This window comes from Carassius carassius, chromosome 31 (assembly GCF_963082965.1).
Source record: "Carassius carassius chromosome 31, fCarCar2.1, whole genome shotgun sequence".
In the NCBI taxonomy this organism is placed as follows: Eukaryota; Metazoa; Chordata; class Actinopteri; order Cypriniformes; family Cyprinidae; genus Carassius; species Carassius carassius.
In genome coordinates this window covers 3488774-3511549 of record NC_081785.1, presented here as the reverse complement: position 1 = coordinate 3511549, position 22776 = coordinate 3488774, and the positions used below count along the sequence as shown (strand labels likewise).

Below are 22776 nucleotides of genomic sequence, written 5' to 3'. Positions count from 1 at the left end.
TTGAAACCCCAGAATGAGCTCCAGTACAGAGGCCTACAGCACTGACTACTTTATTGATATATTTGTTTAGGTAAGGCCTTCTTCTTTTAAGATCATTCATTGCTGCTGCACTAACAGCATAGAACAGACACCACTTCCAGTGAGAATGACACAAAGGCAGTAAATGGCCGGCTGTATTATACATGACATTCCTGGCATTTTTCTTCCCCACAGAGCAGAATAAAGATTGCAAGTCATGCACTGAGCTGGTTCCTTCCTAATGTTGCCTTTTTGTATTGGACAGCACAGTGAGACTTACAAAACACAATGACCTCTACATTTTTGTGACATTCAACAAGTAATCACATGAGACAATCAGATTGTCTAATGATTTTGATCGGTCAGGTGTCTCAGACACAACAGAAAGGCTGACTCAGTACGTGTGTGTGTGTGTGTGTGTATGTGTGTGTGCAGTCTCCAACATGCTAAATGTGACTGGATTAACCAGTCAAGCCTCTAATTCCATCCAACTGTACTTAAGTGGTAATCTTCGAATGCTGTGAGCCTTACTACAAATGACTGTTAACACCTGTCAGGTGAGGTCCAAATATATATATTTACATTTACATTTTGTCATTTTGCAGACGCTTTTATCCAAAGCGACTTACAAATCAGGACAATAGAAACAATCAATACTAACAAAAGAGCAAGTGCATATGACAAGTCTTGTTTAGCCTAAAACAGTACACGTAGCAAGGTATTTATACAGTATACTGTATATATATATATACACGCATACACACACACACACACAATGAAAACAAGTAGATAAAACATAAAAAATATATGTAAAATAAAATAAAATAATAAAATATTTATTTAAAAAGTAAAATTTTATTAGTGGTGGGCCGTTATCGGCGTTAACGTGCTGCGTTAACGTGAGACTCTTAACGGGCGATAAAAAAAATATCGCCGTTAATCTATTCTCAAAGTTGGGTTGGGAGCTGGGTCTATACTAAGCAAGCTATGATGACTTTCACCTTGATATTTCATTTAACCGACTGACTGAGGCCAGCCTAAAAAGATGCTCAGGACAGTTGACGGGCCACTGCTGCGCATCGTCACGAAAGCCGCTTGTCGATTTAAACATTAAAGCATCCAAAAACAAGACGCGGAAAAGCTGAACAGAGTAGCTGGTTACTCGCGCGCTGTGTTCGGTGCGCACGAGAGAGAGAGCTGCGTATCACGGACAGCGACACTGAACCGAGCTCTCTTCTGCGAAGTTCTCCTCAAAGTCCCTCCTGCACCTAAACGAACAAATACAAATCGCAGTTTGAACAAACAAAAAGATGTGAAAGAGCCCAATTCAGTACTCGCGGTGTTCTGGTGTTCGGGGCTCACGCAGAGAAAGGCATCTCAAAACACTTGAACATCGAATTTGCTTTTTTTTGCTTTTGTGCCGACAAATACATACAAAATATGTCAAAATATCCACCTGGGAAATTATGCTCGAAAAAACTGTCAGTTATTTCTTAAGTGAAGGTAAACGGTTGAGGAAAAAAAATGGGATGTGTATTATATTGGATGCGTTCATCGTCTCTTAAAGTGACCGCGCCTAATTTAGCTACTGGCTGCTGTAATGTTAATACAAGAAAATGAAAATGAAAATCACTCACTGCTCTTGACTGAATTACTTCGTTTTAACAGTAAAATCAAATATTATTCAGACACCAGATATATTTTTTGATATATATAGCAAAACTGAAATAATGTGAGAAATGTTGAAGGTTTCTGAATAAATGTAGGTTTGATTGTATATTTCATTTTTACATTGAAGACTATCCAGTGCTATTTTACATTTAATTATTTGGTTTCTGTACCTTGACACCTACAAACTTGAAAAAAACTTAAACATTGTGTAAATAGCACAAATAAATAAAAATAAACAAACATACAAATTAAACAATTTCAAACAGGGCCCACTGGTACAACCTTCACCGGGTCCCCACTGACCCCAGCTATGGCCTGCTCACGCCTGCTTCACACATACTCCGTCTGCAGTGCGTATGCAGTCCGTGTGCTCTCAGGACTCTATGTGCTTTCACACAGGACGCGTTTGCAGTCCGCTACTCGGTATGTAAACGATCGCTGCACTGCTGCAGACGCAACGCTCCTGGAACGCAACTGGAATCCGTTAACATGGGTGCGTAAAAAAATATGCAACGCATACGCACTGCAGACAGAGTATGTGTGAAACAGGCGTAAGGTTGTTTGCACCTTGTGCAATGTGGAATTAGTTTACAGCTTTTTCAAGCACTTATTGATGCATTTTGGAAACAGGAGATGAGCCCCTTTTCTAATGCACCACCTAGCTTGATAAACCCCTTCTCAAAGACTTACTGTTTGTCAATTTTATTTGGGTAACACACATATTCTGAATGCCTTCGGCAGAATTCGAATGAGCCATTTTAATCTAGATTAATCTAGATTAATTTCAAGATCACAGTGAGATTAATCTAGATTAAAAAAAATGTATCTATGCCCACCACTAATATATATATATATATATATATATATATATATATATATATATATATATATATATATATATATATATATATATATATATATAAAACACTCGTGTATATGGTCATATCCTCATAAATGAGTCAAAATACTGTGAAAATTAAAACACACTGACGAATATATAAAGACAAAAACATGTTCACAGTGAAACCAATACATTAGCAAATAATAGCTTGTATTTTCTTTGTATTATTATTATTATTATTATTATTATTATTATATTATATTATTTATTTTGTATTTTTTTGTATTGAGGACAGGCTCAACTGTAACAGATACATAAAATGACAGGATAATAATAATAATAATAATAATAATAATAATAATAATAACATGACTACTACTACTCCTACTACTTTTAATAACAACAATATTGCCAAAAAACAAGAAACCAACCTGATGCTGCGATCCTGACATCCAATGACGGCATATTTCCGTGTGGGGTCGACATCCATGTCATACAGTGTAGTCTTCCTCACTATGTGATGAGTACGTGTGAATGCTGTTCCCTCCTCTGTCTGTTTTGGAGTGTTTAATGATTAGTTCAGTGCAAAGAATAACTAATATAAACACTACTTTAAACAATTTTTTCTTTAAATAAATAAATAAATAAATATAATTAATAATAATTTATATAAAAAAAAGTTTCTGAGTTCATGTTCTTCCTAGAATGAGAATGGAAATGATCTTTAAGCATGATATAGTGGATTTATATAATAATCCCTGGTCCTGGGTCACATTAAGGTCAGAAATAAAACAGATTTTACAGTTGCACAAGCTCCTGAAGACATCACATCTGATCACTATCTGCTCCATTAGTTTATTCCATTTATAAATTAACTGTCCACCTGAATCTGGTTTTATGTTTGGTCTAAGGGTTCTGAGAAGCAGAACAATTCTTCTCAGACATTTGGATATACATGTTAATTCTAACTGGACAATATTTAATTATATGTAATGTTTTGTGGATTAATCTCAACATATCTCTATGGTTTCTTGAGGTCTGAGGAATCTGACAGCTCTGACTCAGGACTCTTTCATTTCACTCAATGAAAGAAATGCCACTCTTTCCATTTTAAAGATGTCCAATGAAAAAATAGGTTATGGTAAATAATAAACATCTAAATGTGACAAAAAAGTGATCTCACCTTCTGTGCCGTGCGGAAGTAGATGCTCTTATCAGCACCGCAACTGATCATTCTGACTTTCCCATCATTAGCTGAAACAGAGACGTCACACATAAACATTTCCAGCACTTGTTGTTAAATAAAACGAGGCAAGGCTGTTAAGATCTCACCAGCGAATCGTACAGCATTGATAGAGGAAGAGTGTTCATCCAGTGTTTGCAGGAGGCTGTATTCCTGATCTGCATCCAGAACATGGATCAGTCTGTCTCTGCTGGCGGTGGCCAACAATTTCAGCCCTAACACACACATATTTAACATAAATAAAATGTTCTATGTGCCAAAAAAATCCTGAATATACTTTGAACAATGATAATTTCCTGAAAAGGCAAATCAGCATATTAGAATGATGTCTGAAGGATCATGTGACACTGAAGACTGGAGGAATTATCCATTCTACGTCAACCTTTGAATGGCAGTGTACATGAAGACAATGTTAGTAAAATGAACATGTCACGATATTATCATCTGATACCGTTACTGGCAGCCCCTCAGTACATCTGTAAGGATATACCATCCAAACCGCATTTCTGAAATAGTGTTTACAAGTTCAATATCCAGTGAGCCGTTGAAAGCGGCTCCTGGTTTTGTTCTTGCACTTTTCACACCACAAGCTGATTCACTAACACACCGTGTTCATGTGCGACTTCACACAGTGAAGAAAAGACGCAAATGCCTCTGAGAGAACAGAACATGATATATTTTTGCAACACTAAGCAGAAGAAAAGCCAGATGGTGTTGAAATGAGCATTCATCTCTATCAAGAGATTCCCATCTGAAAACTACCGGCTGCAGAGTAGACTCACAAATGATAATGTGATGTTCCTAACTGCAAAAATTAATCAAAATGCAGCTTGTGAGGTTTACAGATCCTCGCAGGCCATTTAGAATAGATCAGTTGTTTTCTGAAGTGCATGTTGAACAGTTACAGCAAAACCAAATGAGCAAGTTTATAAGAAGTACTGCATGCTAGGATCCTTTTTACATTCATTCCAAACAATTCAGTGTAGAAAATGTCTGAATACCAGATTATGGTAGATAAGCCATTTTGGCCTGTTACAGTGCTTGGGATCAGTGGTCCACTAAACTGAGAGAACCCTTTCACAGTGTAACGAAAGAGCAGGAGAGGAAAGCAAGCAAGAAGGCGAGATTGTGTACCTCTAAGTGTTCTAGTAGATGTTCTGTTTCTCATCCAGCTGAACTCAATGTCTGGCCTTGAGCCTGATATAAACCACCAGCCAAGGAAACACATGCTCAGCACAACTGAACTGCACTTAACAGGAGAAGATCATGACTCTCAATATGCCTGCTTTAAACCCCCAGACTTGCGTAGAGTCTCACTATTACATTATTCTAGTTAGTGGTAGTTGGAGGCATTTCCAAAGCAATAGGGAAGAATAAGCCTGAAAAAATCCCATGGATTCACACTGAAGAAGGGACCAAAGCATTGTTATTATTGTTAACTAATAGTAAAATTATTAAAAATGATAGTTTTCTTTATTGAAATAAAAAAAATAATACAAAAAATAATCAAAATTAAAAAAGAAATATTAAACCAAATTTTGTACCAAAGATTTTAAAATATTGCCTTGGCAACTACCTGAAATGAAATAAGTTAGAATACTAAATTACTACAGCTAAACAGATTAAATAAAAAATAGAAATATTTGTAAAAACTTATATAACAAAATCGCTAACACTAAAATTAAAATAAAAACTGAACATTTAAAAATAAAAGTTACAAATATTAATAAACAAATATAAGTGTATAGATCATTCTAAAATATCACGGAACTCAAGCCATATATAATAAAGTAGCATCCTAGCAACTACCCAGAAAAAATCTTGTGCATGATTTTTCTGGAACATTATCACAATGATAATACCGTAGTATTGCTACACTTTTTTGTGAACGCTGACAGTTTCCAAAGTATATTATCTTGCTGTTTTAGATCAACTACTGTTTAGTCAACTATTACTGGAATGTCAGTATCCTCTTATCATGTCACATCTGCTCTCTTAAATAGATCCCCGTGGCTCTTTCGTTTCCTTTCAGTTCCTCTGAAAAATAACTTTCTGGGTTACTTACGACTGAAGCTCTGAACGCTGTCGATTACCACAAAAATTGAGCCAATGAAAACTGCATATTTTAATTGTTTACACACATTGCTGCTCGCTTGCATTCTGATGCATGTTTTTGTTGTTTCTACAACCTGAAATACAAGAACAATTTTCTTTGGTAATTTACAGCATGTCACAGATGTTAGTGATAGTGCTTAAAGATGATTTCTGTGTTACAAACATCACTAAATGGAACTGAAAATATGTTTTCAAACAGTCTTCCTGAACATTTCTGCATCTGCCATTGGTCAGTCAATCAGGTAGTGTCCACTGATTAAGCCAATGCTTCTATGTCAGGTTGGTCAGGGCATTCAAACAAACATTTCAATGTTTACATATTATTTAAACTTTTTAAAGATAGATCAACTAAACGAATGACTTACTGTTGTCTCTGTATATTAAGCTGGGGCACTGAACATTGAGAGGGTGTTTTTGGATTGAAAACAAGACTTCAATATTAAGTTAAACCAGGTTGAGCTGATTTCAGTTTACACTGGAAACAATAGCTGTAAACTGCTGGTGGCATATGTGTGAAGTGACGACTACAAGGTTACAGAGCATCTGCTGAGCATCTGCGCTGGATCAGCACTTCCTTTTTACTGGAGCATTAAGCGGCACCTCAGTGCAGGATTTAATGGGCTACAGATCTATATAAAAAAAAAAAAACAGCACTCACCAGTCTCAGGTTTGGAGTACTCTAGACACAATATCTCAGAGTCGTGGGCCTGAACGTCTAGAATTTCCTCCATGCTCTCCAAGTCATGGATTCTGGAAACAACAGAAGTTCAGTGAGGGTCTGATTGGCTAAAACATCTTTTACATTTTCTGAAGTAGAATATCATTAAGTTAAAATCATTGAGAATACTTTTATAATGCATTAAATACACAGTTTTCATAGATGGTGTAACATGCATGAGATTCCCAGTACACAAAAACATTGTCCTTTCCATTAAAACCCTCAGAGGATCAATAAACTCAAATCAATTAGAGAAGAAGTGTTAAGCAGCCGTGAGAAAAACAGACCTCAGTGATCCATTGCGGTCCCCTGATGCCAGGTGCAGGCCGTCGGGGCTCACGCAGATGGTCCTGATGCCTGTCCGGTTGTCTGAGGTCTGTGGCTCGACCTTCTCCGAGTTACTGGAGATTGTGCAGTCCGGGTCCAGCAGGGAGGAGGTGTTGCTGTCCATATAAATAACCTTCTGGAGGTCCTTTAGAGACAAATAATGATAATTTGTGACTTATTCATTACTTTTTTAAATTTACATACTGTATATTTAAAGTTACTTAAAATGCATGAATATTGTTGTTTTAGATAAATATCAATGCAAAGGGCATCCGTAAATCCACCAAATCAGAACTAAATAAACCTTTAATTTTTGCAATATGTTTTAACCAACTTCTTCTGAGGTTTGACAGTAATAATAGTACAGCAACTCATTTTTTTTAATGAAAATTTGCGGTTTATAAAAGAAATATGAATCAGTTCACAGTAGCACCCTAAGTATGATGCTTGTTTTTCACAGAAAATACACTACCATTGAAAAGTAAGATTTTGAGACAAGTCTCCTATGCTCACCAAGGCTTTATTTGCTAAGAAAAAATAGTATAAACATTAATATTGTGAAATGTTATTATAATTTAAAGTAACGTTTTCGATTTAAATATATTTTAAGATGTAATGTTTTTCCTGAGATGCACAGCTGAATTTTCAGCATCATTACACCAGTCTTCAGTGTCACTTGATCCCTCAGAAATCATTCTTATATGTTGATTTTCTGCTCAAAAAACATTTCTTATAATTATTAATATTGAAAACAGTTGCTGCTTAATATTTTGTTTTTTGATGAATGGGGAGTTCAAAAGAACAGCATTTATCTGTAACAAAAATCTTTTTTAACATTATAAATGTCTTTAATGTCACTTTTACCTTTTTTTGTAAAAAAAAATAATAATAAAAAAAACCCTACTGACCCCAAAATCTTTAAACAGTAGTATTTTTTGCAGTAAACCCCTCCCCCACCCAGACCACCTTAAAGACAAGGTTGGATTTGTTTCAAGTCTTTCAGAACTCACATTGCTGATGACGTTTCGGCTGAGGATAGTGTTCTGAGCGTCTGTGTTCCATAAACGGATTGTATTGTCAGAAGAACAGCTGAGGAACGATCCGGGAGACAAACGTGGCTCTCCATCCCTCGTCTCTGGGTACACCTGCAGGTCAAAGGAATGAGAAGTGATTCAACCAGACAAAATACACAACATTATATCACACAGACTCTTACAAACAAACAAATACAGGTGTATTTACTCTAATGTGGCATTTCAACTCTATGAGGTCATTATCAGCCAAACAAGAAGGAGCAGTCTTACGCAATGAGCGTTAATCACACATCCTCTTTATACAAACAGAGAATACCCATCTGTGACACACAAGGCCTATACACTACAGTCTAGCACTGGATAGGATAGCATTTAAATGAAAATGTGTCTTTACTATTTGTTTTATTTAGCAACTGTGTAAAAGATATTTTAGGCATATTTTGAATATAGTCACGGCTGAAGCTGTCTGTTGAACTTTTAGCTGATACTATATATTTACAATAATTCAGTTTATTATTAATTACATATTTAGGCCTGTACCAGTGTTATTTTAGTATCACTGATATAGTCTTATAGTTTTTGTTAATATTTAGAATTAAATTACATTTAATTTCCATTTTAGTTTTAATATTTTGTTTTTGTTATTTTTGTCTTTGGTTTTTTTAAACATTATATAAATAATATAGTTTTAATTTAATATTTTAAAATAATATTTTTTATTTATTAGTTTTAGCTGTTCTAGTTTTAATTATTTCACTTCAAGTTAAACAAAAAAAATTTTTTTTTTTTTTTTTAACTATACTTCTGTTACTATTTTTTATGGTTTTAGTTTTAGTTAATTATAATAACCCTGACCTGTAATTATAGACATATTTCAGGAATTTTGATGAGGTCACAAAATACCAGACAACTAGAGACAGACACAACAAACCAAAAGGGAAGTCATATTCATAATCATGTGATCCAATATGTGCATACAGCCCAAGACACAACATGAAAAAACAGTATATGCTGCATGTCAACAAATCCCACAGGTTTTAAAAAAATATGTAGCCTGTCACAATGGAAAAAATACAAATTTTGTCTGGTACATAAGACCGAAACCTACAGCAGGTGGGTTTTCATTAATACAGTACCTCGTATGAGTTCACATCAGGCCTCACAAAAATAATACAAAAACATGAGGCTCAAATACAAAAGACCTGCCTCACATTATTCCAGCAGGCAAAATGTCAACATACAACACAATGAAAGGACAGAAATAGACAAAAACATGTTACCATAAGCACCATTCAGAAGTCTAAATACATTTGCTGAGTTTTTTCATAATCCTAAACAAAAATTATTCTACTTGAAATGCATGCAATTAGTTTGTAGGAAAAAGTAAACACCTATGTATGAACTGTTATGTAATTTTTTAGCACCCTCTTTCTGTCATCACGTTAATGCGTGCATGAAATGTTTGTCTTATTTGACGTTTCCTCTGCAAATAGCTGAAATAAAACAAGTATTTTTAATTTTACTTTATTTCAGTAAAAGTTTAAAATGTATGTCTTGTTTCTCACCTCCACACTCCAAATGCAGGACGAGTGGTAGAGAGCTGAGTACACCTTGCCCACTTTCTGAAGATCACGTACATCCCACACATACAGACTGTGATCGCTGTAGACGCAGGACAGCCAGCGGTTCGTGGGATCATAAGACACGGCCACCGCGTCAGGATAGCGGACGTTTTCCTTGTAGGCGAAGAGATGGCTGTGGAGAGATCAGATAGATTACAGGAACATTAAATACTGCGAGGTCACAAAAGGTCTTCTGGAAGTGTCATAAGAAAATGTTTCCAGGCAGAACCCACACTTAGACCACTGCTATTTCCTGCCAATTATAAAGAAAGACAGAATGACAGTGTGCATTCTGGGAGTGGTGTGTCTGAAGCATGCTTGGGTCAGTTTTTTAACAGTACAGTTGTCCGCTATGAATATTTGTCTTACTATGAAATGGCTTCCATTTACATTTCATATATATATATATATATATATATATATATATATATATATATATACAACCTGAATTCCGGAAAAGTTGGGACGTTTTTTAAATTTTAATAAAATGAAAACTAAAAGACTTTCAAATCACATGAGCCAATATTTTATTCACAATAGAATATAGATAACATAGCAAATGTTTAAACTGAGAAAGTTTACAATTTTATGCACAAAATGAGCTCATTTCAATTTTGATTTCTGCTACAGGTCTCAAAATAGTTGGGACGGGGCATGTTTACCATGGTGTAGCATCTCCTTTTCTTTTCAAAACAGTTTGAAGACGTCTGGGCATTGAGGCTATGAGTTGCTGGAGTTTTGCTGTTGGAATTTGGTCCCATTCTTGCCTTATATAGATTTCCAGCTGCTGAAGAGTTCGTGGTCGTCTTTGACGTATTTTTCGTTTAATGATGCGCCAAATGTTCTCTATAGGTGAAAGATCTGGACTGCAGGCAGGCCAGGTTAGCACCCGGACTCTTCTATGACGAAGCCATGCTGTTGTTATAGCTGCAGTATGTGGTTTTGCATTGTCCTGCTGAAATAAACAAGGCCTTCCCTGAAATAGACGTTGTTTGGAGGGAAGCATATGTTGCTCTAAAACCTTTATATACCTTTCAGCATTCACAGAGCCTTCCAAAGCATGCAAGCTGCCCATACCGTATGCACTTATGCACCCCCATACCATCAGAGATGCTGGCTTTTGAACTGAACGCTGATAACATGCTGGAAGGTCTCTCTCCTCTTTAGCCCGGAGGACACGGCGTCCGTGATTTCCAACAAGAATGTCAAATTTGGACTCGTCTGACCATAAAACACTATTCCACTTTGAAATAGTCCATTTTAAATGAGCCTTGGCCCACAGGACACGACAGCGCTTCTGGACCATGTTCACATATGGCTTCCTTTTTGCATGATAGAGCGTTAGTTGGCATCTGCTGATGGCACGGCGGATTGTGTTTACCGACAGTGGTTTCTGAAAGTATTCCTGGGCCCATTTAGTAATGTCATTGACACAATCATGCCGATGAGTGATGCAGTGTCATCTGAGAGCCCGAAGACCACGGGCATCCAATAAAGGTATCCGGCCTTGTCCCTTACGCACAGAGACTTCTCCAGTTTCTCTGAATCTTTTGATGATGTTATGCACTGTAGATGATGAGATTTGCAAAGCCTTTGCAATTTGACGTTGAGGAACATTGTTTTTAAAGTTTTCCACAATTTTTTTACGCAGTCTTTCACAGATTGGAGAGCCTCTGCCCATCTTTACTTCTGAGAGACTCTGCTTCTCTAAGACAAAGCTTTTATAGCTAATCATGTTACAGACCTGATATCAATTAACTTAATTAATTACTAGATGTTCTCCCAGCTGAATCTTTTCAAAACTGCTTGCTTTTTTAGCCATTTGTTGCCCCCGTGCCAACTTTTTTGAGACCTGTAGCAGGCATTAAATTTTAAATGAGCTAATTAAGTGGATAAAAGTGTAAAATTTCTCAGTTTAAACATTTGCTACGTTATCTATGTTCTATTGTGAATAAAATATTGGCTCATGTGATTTGAAATTCCTTTAGTTTTCATTTTATTAAAATTTAAAAAACGTCCCAACTTTTCCGGAATTCAGGTTGTATATATTATTGTTGTGGTGCCATGGTTCAGTGAAGGTAATACATGGTACTGTACGTAACACTAATGTGTCTGATCTTACCTGGCCTCTGTAACAGTGGCGATGTCTGTGCCCAGGCTGTGAGGGCGAGGCAGCGTACAGATAAAGTGCAGGTCAGTGGGGCTAAACGCTCTCACTGTCCCATCAGCACAACCACAGAAGATCAGATCCTCGCTGACCGATAGAGACGTGGCCGTACTAGTCTGAGAGAGAGAAACATTGAGAAATTTAGTTGAATGAAAACTCCTAAGAACAGAGTTTTGGAGGGGCATTTAGGTCATTACTGAGCCCATGCTAATTAATATTATTAATGTTCTAATAATAATAAAAGTATAATAATAATTTTATATTTCTTAACATTTCATTATTTATTTATTTTATTGTTTTGCATTGCTTGTGCAGAGTTCTGCAGAAAGCATTTAAATGGTTATATATATATATATATATACACACATACATATATATATATTAGTGGTGGGCATAGATTCATTTTTTTGAAAAAGCTGTAAACTAATTCCACATTGCACAAGGTCCAAACAACCTTACGCCTGTTTCACACATACTCTGTCTGCAGTGCGTATGCGTTGCATATTTGTTTACGCACCCATGTTAACAGATTCCAGTTGCATTCCAGGAGCGTTGCGTCTGCAGCAGTGCAGCGATCGTTTACATACCGAGTAGCGGACTGCAAACGCATCCTGTGTGAAAGCACATAGAGTCCTGAGAGCACACGGACTGCATACGCACTGCAGACGGAGTATGTGTGAAGCAGGCGTGAGCAGGCCATAGCTGGGGTCAGTGGGGACCCGGTGAAGGTTGTACCAGTGGGCCCTGTTTGAAATTGTTTAATTTGTATGTTTGTTTATTTTTATTTATTTGTGCTATTTACACAATGTTTACGTTTTTTTCAAGTTTTTAGGTTTCAAGGTACATAAACCAAATAATTAAATGTAAAATAGCACTGGATAGTCTTCAATGTAAAAATGAAATATACAATCAAACCTACATTTATTAAGACACCTTCAACATTTCTCACATTATTACAGTTTTGCTATATATAAAAAAAATTGTATCTGGTGTATGAATAATTTTTGGTTTGACTGTTAAAACAAAGTAATTCAGTCAAGAGCAATGAGTGATTTTCATTTTCATTTTCTTGTATTAACATTACAGCAGCCAGTAGCTAAATTAGGCGCGGTCACTTTAAGAGACGATGAACGCATCCAATATAATACACATCCCATTTTTTTTCCTCAACCGTTTACCTTCACTTAAGAAATAACTGACAGTTTTTTCGAGCATAATTTCCAAGATCAAAAGAGCACAAGAGCACAAGAGCAAAAATAAGCAAATTCGATGTTCAAGTGTTTTGAGATGCCTTTCTCTGCGTGAGCCCCGAACACCAGAACACCGCGAGTACTGAATTGGGCTCTTTCACATCTTTTTGTTTGTTCAAACTGCGATTTGTATTTGTTCGTTTAGGTGCAGGAGGGACTTTGAGGAGAACTTCGCAGAAGAGAGCTCGGTTCAGTGTCGCTGTCCGTGATACGCAGCTCTCTCTCTCGTGCGCACCGAACACAGCACGCGAGTAACCAGCTACTCTATTCAGCTTTTCCGCGTCTTGTGTTTGGATGCTTTAATGTTTAAATCGACAAGCGGCTTTCGTGACGATGCGCAGCAGTGGCCCGTCAACTGTCCTGAGCATCTTTTTAGGCTGGCCTCAGTCAGTCGGTTAAATGAAATATCAAGGTGAAAGTCATCATAGCTTGCTTAGTATAGACCCAGCTCCCAACCCAACTTTGAGAATAGATTAACGGCGATATTTTTTTTATCGTCCGATAACGCAGCACGTTAACGCCGATAACGGCCCACCACTTATATATACACATATTTTATATATATATATATATATATATACATACATACACACACACACACACACACATACATACATACACACAGCACTATTTCTGTTGTTTAGGATGATAATAAATGATAATAATTTTGTACTATATTATAATATCTATATAAACTGCAGTCTTTCAAATGCAATTCTAGTAGTAAAAATAATCTAACATAGAATGGGTGGGTGGTGGAAAACACAATAGGCATTTAAATTCTGTTGAAACCTGCAGAGCAACCACCCAAAAGTACATTCACCATGTGGGCCTAATCATTTTGTTGGATGAACTGCAATGAGGCAAAATGAGAACTCTAGGCATTAAATTGAGATGTCTTATTAAATTCCACTGATAATTGCATGGGAAATGAACAATGCACAAACCTCAAATAAACACTGATGAGATATAAAACATAAAAATAATATGAAACAGGTGGCAATAAAGAGATGAAATGTGAAAAAAATTAATGTATTAGTTCCCGAGTACATGTAGGTTACAAGTGAGAAGATAAGAGCTCATTTGTGTGTTTTTCTATTGGCTGTTAGTATGTTCCTAATGAGAAAAATCTAATATTGAAATTTAAGTTAGTGAGATAATAACAGTGGGGACTACTTGCTAATTAAGCTTTATGCCAAGAGACCAAAGTTCATTTTTAGATAATCAAGCTGTACAATGATACTTGGGCTCTTAGTAAGGGATAATCTACATCCAGCCGGTTGTTATCGCAGAATAACCCCCAACACAAATCGGAGGGGACTTGTATCACCCTGAAGGGGGTAATTTTGCGATAATAACCGGCTGGATGTACATTATTCCACTTATTACATGGCTATTTGCCACAAATAATTAGACATGAAATACTGATTTGTGTCTAAATATTTGAACGCAAAGCTTCCGTAAAGACAGCGGTTGCGAGCAAACAGAAATTCTAAACTAGACAAACATTTAAAGGAAACGCTGCAGAAGGGTATACATTTGAGAAGGGTATAACTGCAGCCTGGAGATCTCCAAATGGGGGCAGGAACTCCAAAACAGGGTGGGAGCTCCAAAAAAGGGCATGGCTTCCTCCCATTGACAAGACAGGCACACGACAAGCATGCACAGTTTTTTTCCCCCAATCCACATCAGTGCAAACTCTTCTCCAAAGCTGATTCTAAAGTTTTTATTGGTTGTGTCAATTAAAGTGTTGATTTCTTACACTACGATACAAAAAAATGCTAACTCCTAAAACTACCCCACACCTGACCCTAACCTTAAGCTTAACCTGAAAAGCATGGTAAAGAAAGTTACGGTTCAGGAGATAAACAGTTAATAAGATTTTATTTTAGATGAACTAGAAAATTTTTTTAATTTATAAAGTTTTATTTTGAAATGTAAGTCAATAACAATTGGCTGAAGCCACAGGCATTGGTGAAAGTCTTTGCGTGAAGAGACCCTGCCCCGTTTTGGAGGTTCTGCCTTTTTTATTAGCTAAACAAACGCAAAGCTTCCACCAAGAAAAAAACAGTTCCTAGCAAAAGTATAGCACTGACTTCAGTTACCCAGATGAGCCGGTGTTATCAGCTTTTACCGGTTGTTATCGAGGGATGTTGCAACTGACCAATCAGAATCAATTATTCCACAGAGCTGTGTAATAATAGTTGATAAACTATTAGACAGAGAGGCTTTTGTATCTTTTACCATCCTCTCTGTATCCCTTTCTTTCTGGCACTCTTCTGATTCATTCTTGTTTTCGCTGTACAAAAGCAGAATTGTGCAGTGCTCACCTGCTCTAACCGTGACCCACTTTGACAGTTTGTAAGGAGTCAAATCAAGATCTCATATCAGCTCTAAATCATGTGTTCAAGTTCACAACATTTTTTGGTTTTCTAAAGGTCTTCCGAAATACACATTTCTTCTTCTCTTTTGTGAGATACAGAAACTTTTCTTTAAATAGACATTAATACTCGATCTGATGTTTCAGTAAATAAAAATAATGCACTGACTTAAATTCTAAAATATCATGTTGGTATATTTATATATTGGGTGATTTATGTTGTAACATTACATTTACATAAAAACATAAATATAAATATTATTCAGTACCCTTTCAAAATACAATTGAATGCATAATACTAATAATAAATTAAAATAATTAAATATGTAGCTAAAGTATTATTAAATACCATTTAAAATAAAGTTAAATTATTAACACTATTAAATAATAATTAAAATAACTAAATACATAATTAAAACAATGCAATATAACAAATATATTTAAATTATATTATTTAAACATACAAAATGTGGCGTTCTATGCAAATAAATAATTATTACTAATAATTAAAATAATTAAATACTAAATTAAAATGTAAAAAAAATGCAATGTAAAAATACAAAAATCCTATTAAAATGAATATCATAATAATAATATTTTTTAACACAAACACGCAAAAGGGCAGTGTATGCAGTGAATGCAGAAAATGATGGGTATTTAAAAATTAAGCAAGTTTGTGGGTGATGATTCTGCATCCTGGTCATACATAATGTGAAATGCTTTGTCTGAGATTAGAGTGATAACTGGCAAGTGAAGGTAATGAGGTCAAACATCCAGTGTACAGGTGAGCTTGACTGACAGCAGCATGATGTTCACTGAGTTTTACAATGAGATGTGACAGCTGAATCCACAGCCCTGATGTCAAACTTACTGCGAAACTGTCATTTTTCTGGCCAGTGTGAAAGGAGAAGCAGAACAGACTAATATTAGACGACAATAATAGCAGCATTAGTAATTAACACACTCCACTCTCGCTTAAAACAGCTGAGAGCTTAGAAAAACCCACCGTTACAGGGGCTTTAATATCAGAAAAAGAAAAAACAGCTTAACATAGATAAAACACAAAACACACAGACAAGGAAGCCTAAACAAAGCTCAACTACAAATTAGGGGGTCAAAATGTGACAACTGAACTTTTTAAGTTTAACTCCAAAACAGCGTTTTGACGTTAAACGTAACGTCTAAAACAGCTTTAATTTCATGCATATTATTTTCACAAACATGTTCGAGAATGACCTTTCAGAATTATTTTCCCCATTCATTTTCCAATGAGATTTTAAAAAATTGTTCAGAACTTAACCAGCCTGCAAAAATTTTATTTTCATATAAATTCTGTTTTTTATGCCCTAATGGACTCAACCTTTATTATCTAAATATAGATTCATAGTTAGGCAGATTAACTGATCAAAATCTGTTTCAAAGTTGTAAATAAAACAAAAAATACTGCAGTATGTTTTACAAGAAAATCAAAATGTCATGTTTAATCCATTGTTACTTGATGTTTCTTTGTCATTTTTTTCTAGTGTTCACTACAAAAACTCATATCCATGAAATCATAAAAATGTGGATATTTAATGATTTTTAAAAAATATATATAAAATAGGAACTAAAATCATCTAAAAATCAATTCTGAATTCCATTTTTACTTTTTGAATCAAACTATGGCATTGAACTCTATGGCACCTACTCATTCATGCATATTTGTGACAGACTACACAATCAACCAATCAGCATCCTCGTCACTCACCCTGAGCTCCACCCACTTGTCCAGCTTTCGTTCATCGTTGAACTCACAGAGCAGCCCCGAGGAAGTGATGCAGAAGGTTCTGTTCGCCTTCGGACCCTTTCCACAGGCCACATCACTAAAAAAATTATTTCGCAGTTCTCCAAGAATACCAGAGCGGCCCAGTAATGGTACTGTGGTGTTCACCTGTGAGAGATGACATTTATGAGACTTTCATCTAGGACCTGGATAATATTTATTACTGTGTGAATAGGCTGGGAATTCATCTGTGGTGAGACAGAAAGATCAAAAAGAGCTGTATTTGGTAGAGATTTGGCTAGCTGTTGTTTGCCACTTTAGCAACGTGTACCTTGGACGACTTGGTGTGGTCAAGATACCAGAACTTCACGTGTCTATTTCCAGCTGTAACAAAGTATGAGCTGTCATCTGAGAAAGACACAGCCGTCACTTTACTGGACACCTTGTTGGTGGCTACCACAACATTTTTCTGAAATGACAAAAAGACAAATATTCAGTCTAGGAAATTTTTATGCTATGATTTATGGATGTGTTTTTTAGGCTATTGGTTGAGTAAAGTGAAACAATCAAAAGGGTTACACCGTGGTAAACACAAAGTATGCAAAACGGAACTACATTAAAGGAATAGTTCACTAAAAAATAAAAATTTGCTTAACATTTACTCACCCTGAGGCCATTCAAGATGTAGATGAGATTGTTTCTGTCACAACAGATTTAGAAAAATTTAGGATTACATCAGTTGCTCAATAGTGGATCTTCTGCAGTGAATGGGTGCCGTCAGAACGAGAGTACAAACAGCTGATAAAAACATCCCAATAATCCAAAAGTAATCCACACCACTCCAGTCCATCACTTAACATCTTGTGAAGTGAAAAAGCTGCATGTTTGTAAGAAACAAATCTAGGCAATTCAACTTTAAACCATCGCTTCTGGCCAAAATACCAGTACATAATTTATTATAACGCTTCCTGAAAAAAAAAAGTCCATCCCGAGTCATCCTCTCACTTCAAAAATCCACCATCATATATGTTTAGAACCATTTTGGACTGTTGTTGGTTGTAAACGGTACTTGATCGGTGCAGATTTCTCTCCTGATTCAGACAAGATTACTTTTTCACTTTAAAAAAAGCAATATTATGGATAGAGGACTTGTTTTTGAACAAAAAGCAACAATTTGACTGATTTTTTTTACAAATACAATTACAAATGCACAGCTTTTTAATTAATTTAAGTTAATTGATGGGGCTGTGTGGATTATTGTGATGTTTTATCAGCTGTTTGGACTCATTCTGACGGCACCCATTCACTGCAGAGGATCCACTGGTGAGCAACTGATGTATTGCGTCATTTCTCCAAATCTGTTCTGATGAAGAAACAAACTCATCTACATTAAATGGCCTGAGAGTGAGTACGGTTTTCATTTTTGGATGAATTATTCCTTTAAATTACTCTTCTTTTCATTCTTAAACTATAAGCATACACTGTATAAATTATAATGTACGTTCTTTATAGTGAACTACAAATATAGTGTTGCCTTGTGTTAACACCATTCCTTTATAGCATTGCAAACACTGCTATTTCCTCCAGGAAAAGCACATCAAACAGCAAATATAAAAATAATAAACTAAATGAAAACCATCTTTCATGACTGTACGAATATTGCTAGCCACCTTCCAGGCCCAGACGTTAACGATCATGTCATGTTGGAAACCCACGCTGACGATGTATTTACTGTTGGGAGAGAAAGCCACACACGCCACGCCGTATTCATGGTTATGTAACTCTGCCACCTGTGTCCTCTCTGCCACATCCCAGACACGCACCTCTGGCATATGACCGCTCTAGAGAGAGAGAGAGAGAGAGAGAGAGAGATTATGAAGGCTGTCAACATGTTTTAGTCCAGACAATCTCAAAACAAGAGCTAAATCTACCAGATTAAGAAAAAAAAACTGTATATTTAGAAACATACAGTACAACAAACATATATAAGTATATATATCCAAAAGTTTGGGGTCAGTAAGATTTTTTTTTATGAATTTATACATTTTATTCTTAGAGAATGCATTAATCAAAAGTGGCTGATCAAAAGTAGCAAAGATAATATTTATAATAATAAAAAATAAGTCTATTTCTTAACATATAATGCTATTCTTTAAAACTTTCTTTTCATCAGAATATTCCTGAAAAAAATGTAGCAAAGGTTTCACAAAAATATGAACCAGCATAACTGTTTTCAACACTGAAAATAATAATAAATGTTTCTTGAGCATCAAATCATCATATTGAAGGATCAGATGACACTGTAAAGACTGCTGGAAATTCACTCAAAGAAATTAAATGTTAAAATATATACAATTAGAAAACAGTTATTTTAAATTGTAATAATACTTCACAATTTTATATTAAATTTCCACTGTGTTTTTTGATCAAATAAGTACAGCCTTGTTAAGCATTTTACATTTACATTTATTCATTTAGCTGACGCTTTTATCCAAAGCGACTTACAATTGCTATATATGTCAGAGGTCGCACGCCTCTGGAGCAACTAGGGGTTAAGTGTCTTGCTCAGGGACACACTGGCGTTTCACAGTGGATTCGAACCCGGGTCTCTCACACCACAGGCATGCGTCTTATCCACTGCGCTAACACCACACCACAAGCATAAGAGAGTTTGTTCAAAAATGAATAAATAAATAATTAAACATAAAAAATGTCTATATGTTATATATTATAGAAATGTTTATTTTTCCTGGCCTGAAAATCACCATCATATTACATCCCTTGATATTTTCGTATTTTATCTGACTGTGGGAACCTTGGATTTATATTTTGATGTATTGCAAGCATGTATTCAAGGGCACCTTTCTGTTTAGTGCAATGCTTGTTTGTGCAACACATTGACATAGATCCCACGTTACGCAACTCCAATCAAGACAGATCATGTCAGATCACCGCAAACAAAAAGGAATTAATAAAGATTCGTTCTGATTAATCTAACACAACATCCCGCTTTAATACAGGACTGTGCTGCCAACATCTAAACAGCATTCAGTGCTGCTGGGGATTCACAGTGAGAATGTAGGGGTCAGAGGTCGAACCACAGTGCGCAGACAAATGCCGATTTCAGACTGTTTCGGTCTCTTCCTCCAGGCACATTTTCTTTCTCTTCCTCCCTACATGCTCTCTTCCTTGCCCTTTCTTGGTGCTCCCGCTTTCGCCTTTTTATGACCGCAGACACAGTCTGTGTGCAGGTTGGCACGATGCCGCCTGTTGCCATGGCAGCCGGTAAGCACAAACTCACATCACTTTCACATGCTGGAGTTAAAAACCCCTCTCAAACAGAAAGGATTACTTTTTTGTGCAAACACACACACACACACATCACCCGTTCACATGATATAGTGGATTAGAGAAGCAGACAGGATCTGTGCTCATGTTCAGTCTTGCAAACAAAGTCCAAGCAGCTCTTATCACGGTCCACACTACTGTTTCATACATTAGTGTCATGCCTGCTGACCAGAGGAATGGACACTTCATCAATGCACATTATTCTTAAAGGGATAGTTCACCAAAAAATTCAAATAAATAATTTAAGGTATAATTTAACCAGCTTCAAGGACTTACTTTCTTTTTTTTGTGAAGAATAAATCAAGATATTTTGAATCATGTTTCAGTGTTTTTTGTCCATACAGTAGTAGTCAATGGTCATCAAATCTGTTTGGATAACGACATTGCTCGAGATATCTATATATTTTATATATATATATATATATATATATATATATATATATACAGAAGATATAAAGTCATACCGATTAGAAAAAACATGAAAGTGAGTAAACTATAACTAGCAATGCTTCAGAACTGAGCAGAACTACCTAAATGTATAATGACTATATACATTTTCATGATTTGATTAAATAAATGTTTAAAGGCCTTGAAAATTACACTTTTGAAATTCCCTGATATTTCAGTATAATAGGGAACCATTTAACACTCTAGCTAGAAACACTTTTTCAACCCCTTATTCTTCTCAGATGACATAACTAAGTCTGCTCATAAAGGCAAAATTAATAATAATAACTGGTATTATCAATCCAGCTGACCAAATGATCCAATCAAATCCAGACAGACAAAATCAGCTTCCATTCTGCATTACTTCCTGCTAATATTTCTGATAATATGTCAGATTACAGAAGTTATATGTGTTGTTATATTTCATGTTGTCTTTAAACAAACAAAGTCATTTTTTATACTTTTAAAAATACTTTTAAAAGTTTTAATACTGTTATCTTTTGTTTCAATCATTTAGTTTTATTCTGAAGGTTGTAATACTGTGTGTCTGTGTTTTATTATAATCTGGACTTCTGTGTGATTTATATATTGCAGTCAAAGCAATAAATCCCTCCTAATCCAAATGTTAGTGCTGCAAAATTGAGGAAGGAAAGCACCCATCATCACATTTGTCTGTACTTGACTCCACTGTGATAAGAGACAAATTACACTGATGGTTAGTCATTGCTCACAGGGATTTCAGATTTCAGTACTGAAGGTACAAGATATAGATCTTTATGTTCATACAGCCACCTACATCAGCTTTATCTAAGTGAGATACTGTTCCAGAGCTCCTGATTTCCTACTGGATCATGTGATGTAACCACAAAGCACAGATATACTGAGCAATTGAGTACTTACCTCACCAGTGACCATGTGTCTGCCATCAGCAGAGAAGGAGAGCGTAGTGATGGTTTTCCTGTGAGAGAGTGGACAGAAGTATTTAAGACAATGTTGAAGTGTATGCATCCTGCTATGTAAGAGACTTCCTCTCCATCTGGTCACCCATTAATTATGATGATTACATGTTTGAGCATCCCAACACAATGATATTTGCTCAACCAGAGTTTGGGACAGGACTATCTGTTTGGTCAACCAGTGGCAGACAGGGTTGTGTGACAGTAAGCCAGTTTAGAAAAAAAAACATTTTTTTTTGTTCTTAAAAGAAACATTTTTTTTTTCTTAGTGTAAAGAACATTTTGATAAGCTTCCAAAATGTTTTTATTTTCCCAGTGGATCTTTAAAGATCGTTTTTCCACTATAAAGAACCTTTTTTGGAATGGAAACAATATACAGATGTTAAAGGTTCTTCATGGAACCATCAATGCCGACAAAGCATTCTTTTTTTAAAGAATGTATAGAGAACCTTTAGTGGAATGGAAAGGTTTCATGGTTGTTAGAGGTTCTTCATAGAACCTTAGATGCCAATAAAAAACACTTTTATCTTTAAGAATGTAGTACACTTGTGCAGCTAATGAGCCATAGGAGGTGACATTTATCCATGTTGTGCTTGGTTATAAAAGTCTTACCTGGAGCTATTGAGGATATGATGCTGTTTGTTTTTCTTAGGGTTCAGTAGCACCACCACACACCTATAAGTTGACAAAAGAAAGGGGGTCATTAAAATGCTATTTAGCAGACAATTTCAATCCAAAACAACATAATGATCATTTTACTATGGTGACAAAGCCTTAATCAATGGACACCCTTTGGGTTAGCAGCCCAGATCTTGACAACTAAGCCACATTCCCACAATTCCACTACCTAAATGGTGTTTTCTACTACCTAAATTAG

General features: G+C 35.8%; 1 protein-coding gene and 1 long non-coding RNA gene across 5 annotated transcripts in view; both read right to left on the bottom strand.

Moving 5' to 3' along the window:
* The window catches only part of LOC132111349 (mitogen-activated protein kinase-binding protein 1-like), a 54210-nt gene that overhangs the window by 7853 nt on the left and 23581 nt on the right, over positions 1 to 22776 (bottom strand). For 3 of the 4 annotated variants that reach the window (XM_059518568.1, XM_059518571.1, XM_059518570.1), the window contains exons 3-16: positions 22512 to 22574; positions 21844 to 21901; positions 18819 to 18989; positions 17480 to 17617; positions 17134 to 17316; positions 16258 to 16275; positions 11712 to 11872; positions 9533 to 9722; positions 7944 to 8078; positions 6894 to 7078; positions 6547 to 6638; positions 3863 to 3988; positions 3714 to 3784; positions 2962 to 3083 (exon numbers count right to left, since the gene is read on the bottom strand). In XM_059518568.1, the coding sequence (XP_059374551.1) occupies positions 2962 to 3083; positions 3714 to 3784; positions 3863 to 3988; positions 6547 to 6638; positions 6894 to 7078; positions 7944 to 8078; positions 9533 to 9722; positions 11712 to 11872; positions 16258 to 16275; positions 17134 to 17316; positions 17480 to 17617; positions 18819 to 18989; positions 21844 to 21901; positions 22512 to 22574 (1713 nt within the window). The remainder of the gene's footprint in view (positions 1 to 2961; positions 3084 to 3713; positions 3785 to 3862; positions 3989 to 6546; positions 6639 to 6893; positions 7079 to 7943; positions 8079 to 9532; positions 9723 to 11711; positions 11873 to 16257; positions 16276 to 17133; positions 17317 to 17479; positions 17618 to 18818; positions 18990 to 21843; positions 21902 to 22511; positions 22575 to 22776) is intronic. The other variant, XM_059518569.1, reaches the window with a different exon arrangement.
* LOC132112003 (uncharacterized) lies at positions 1699 to 2505 on the bottom strand. The gene is made up of 2 exons (XR_009424863.1): positions 2257 to 2505; positions 1699 to 1987 (listed from the first exon to the last, which is right to left on the bottom strand). It is a non-coding gene; the product is annotated as an uncharacterized LOC132112003 (long non-coding RNA).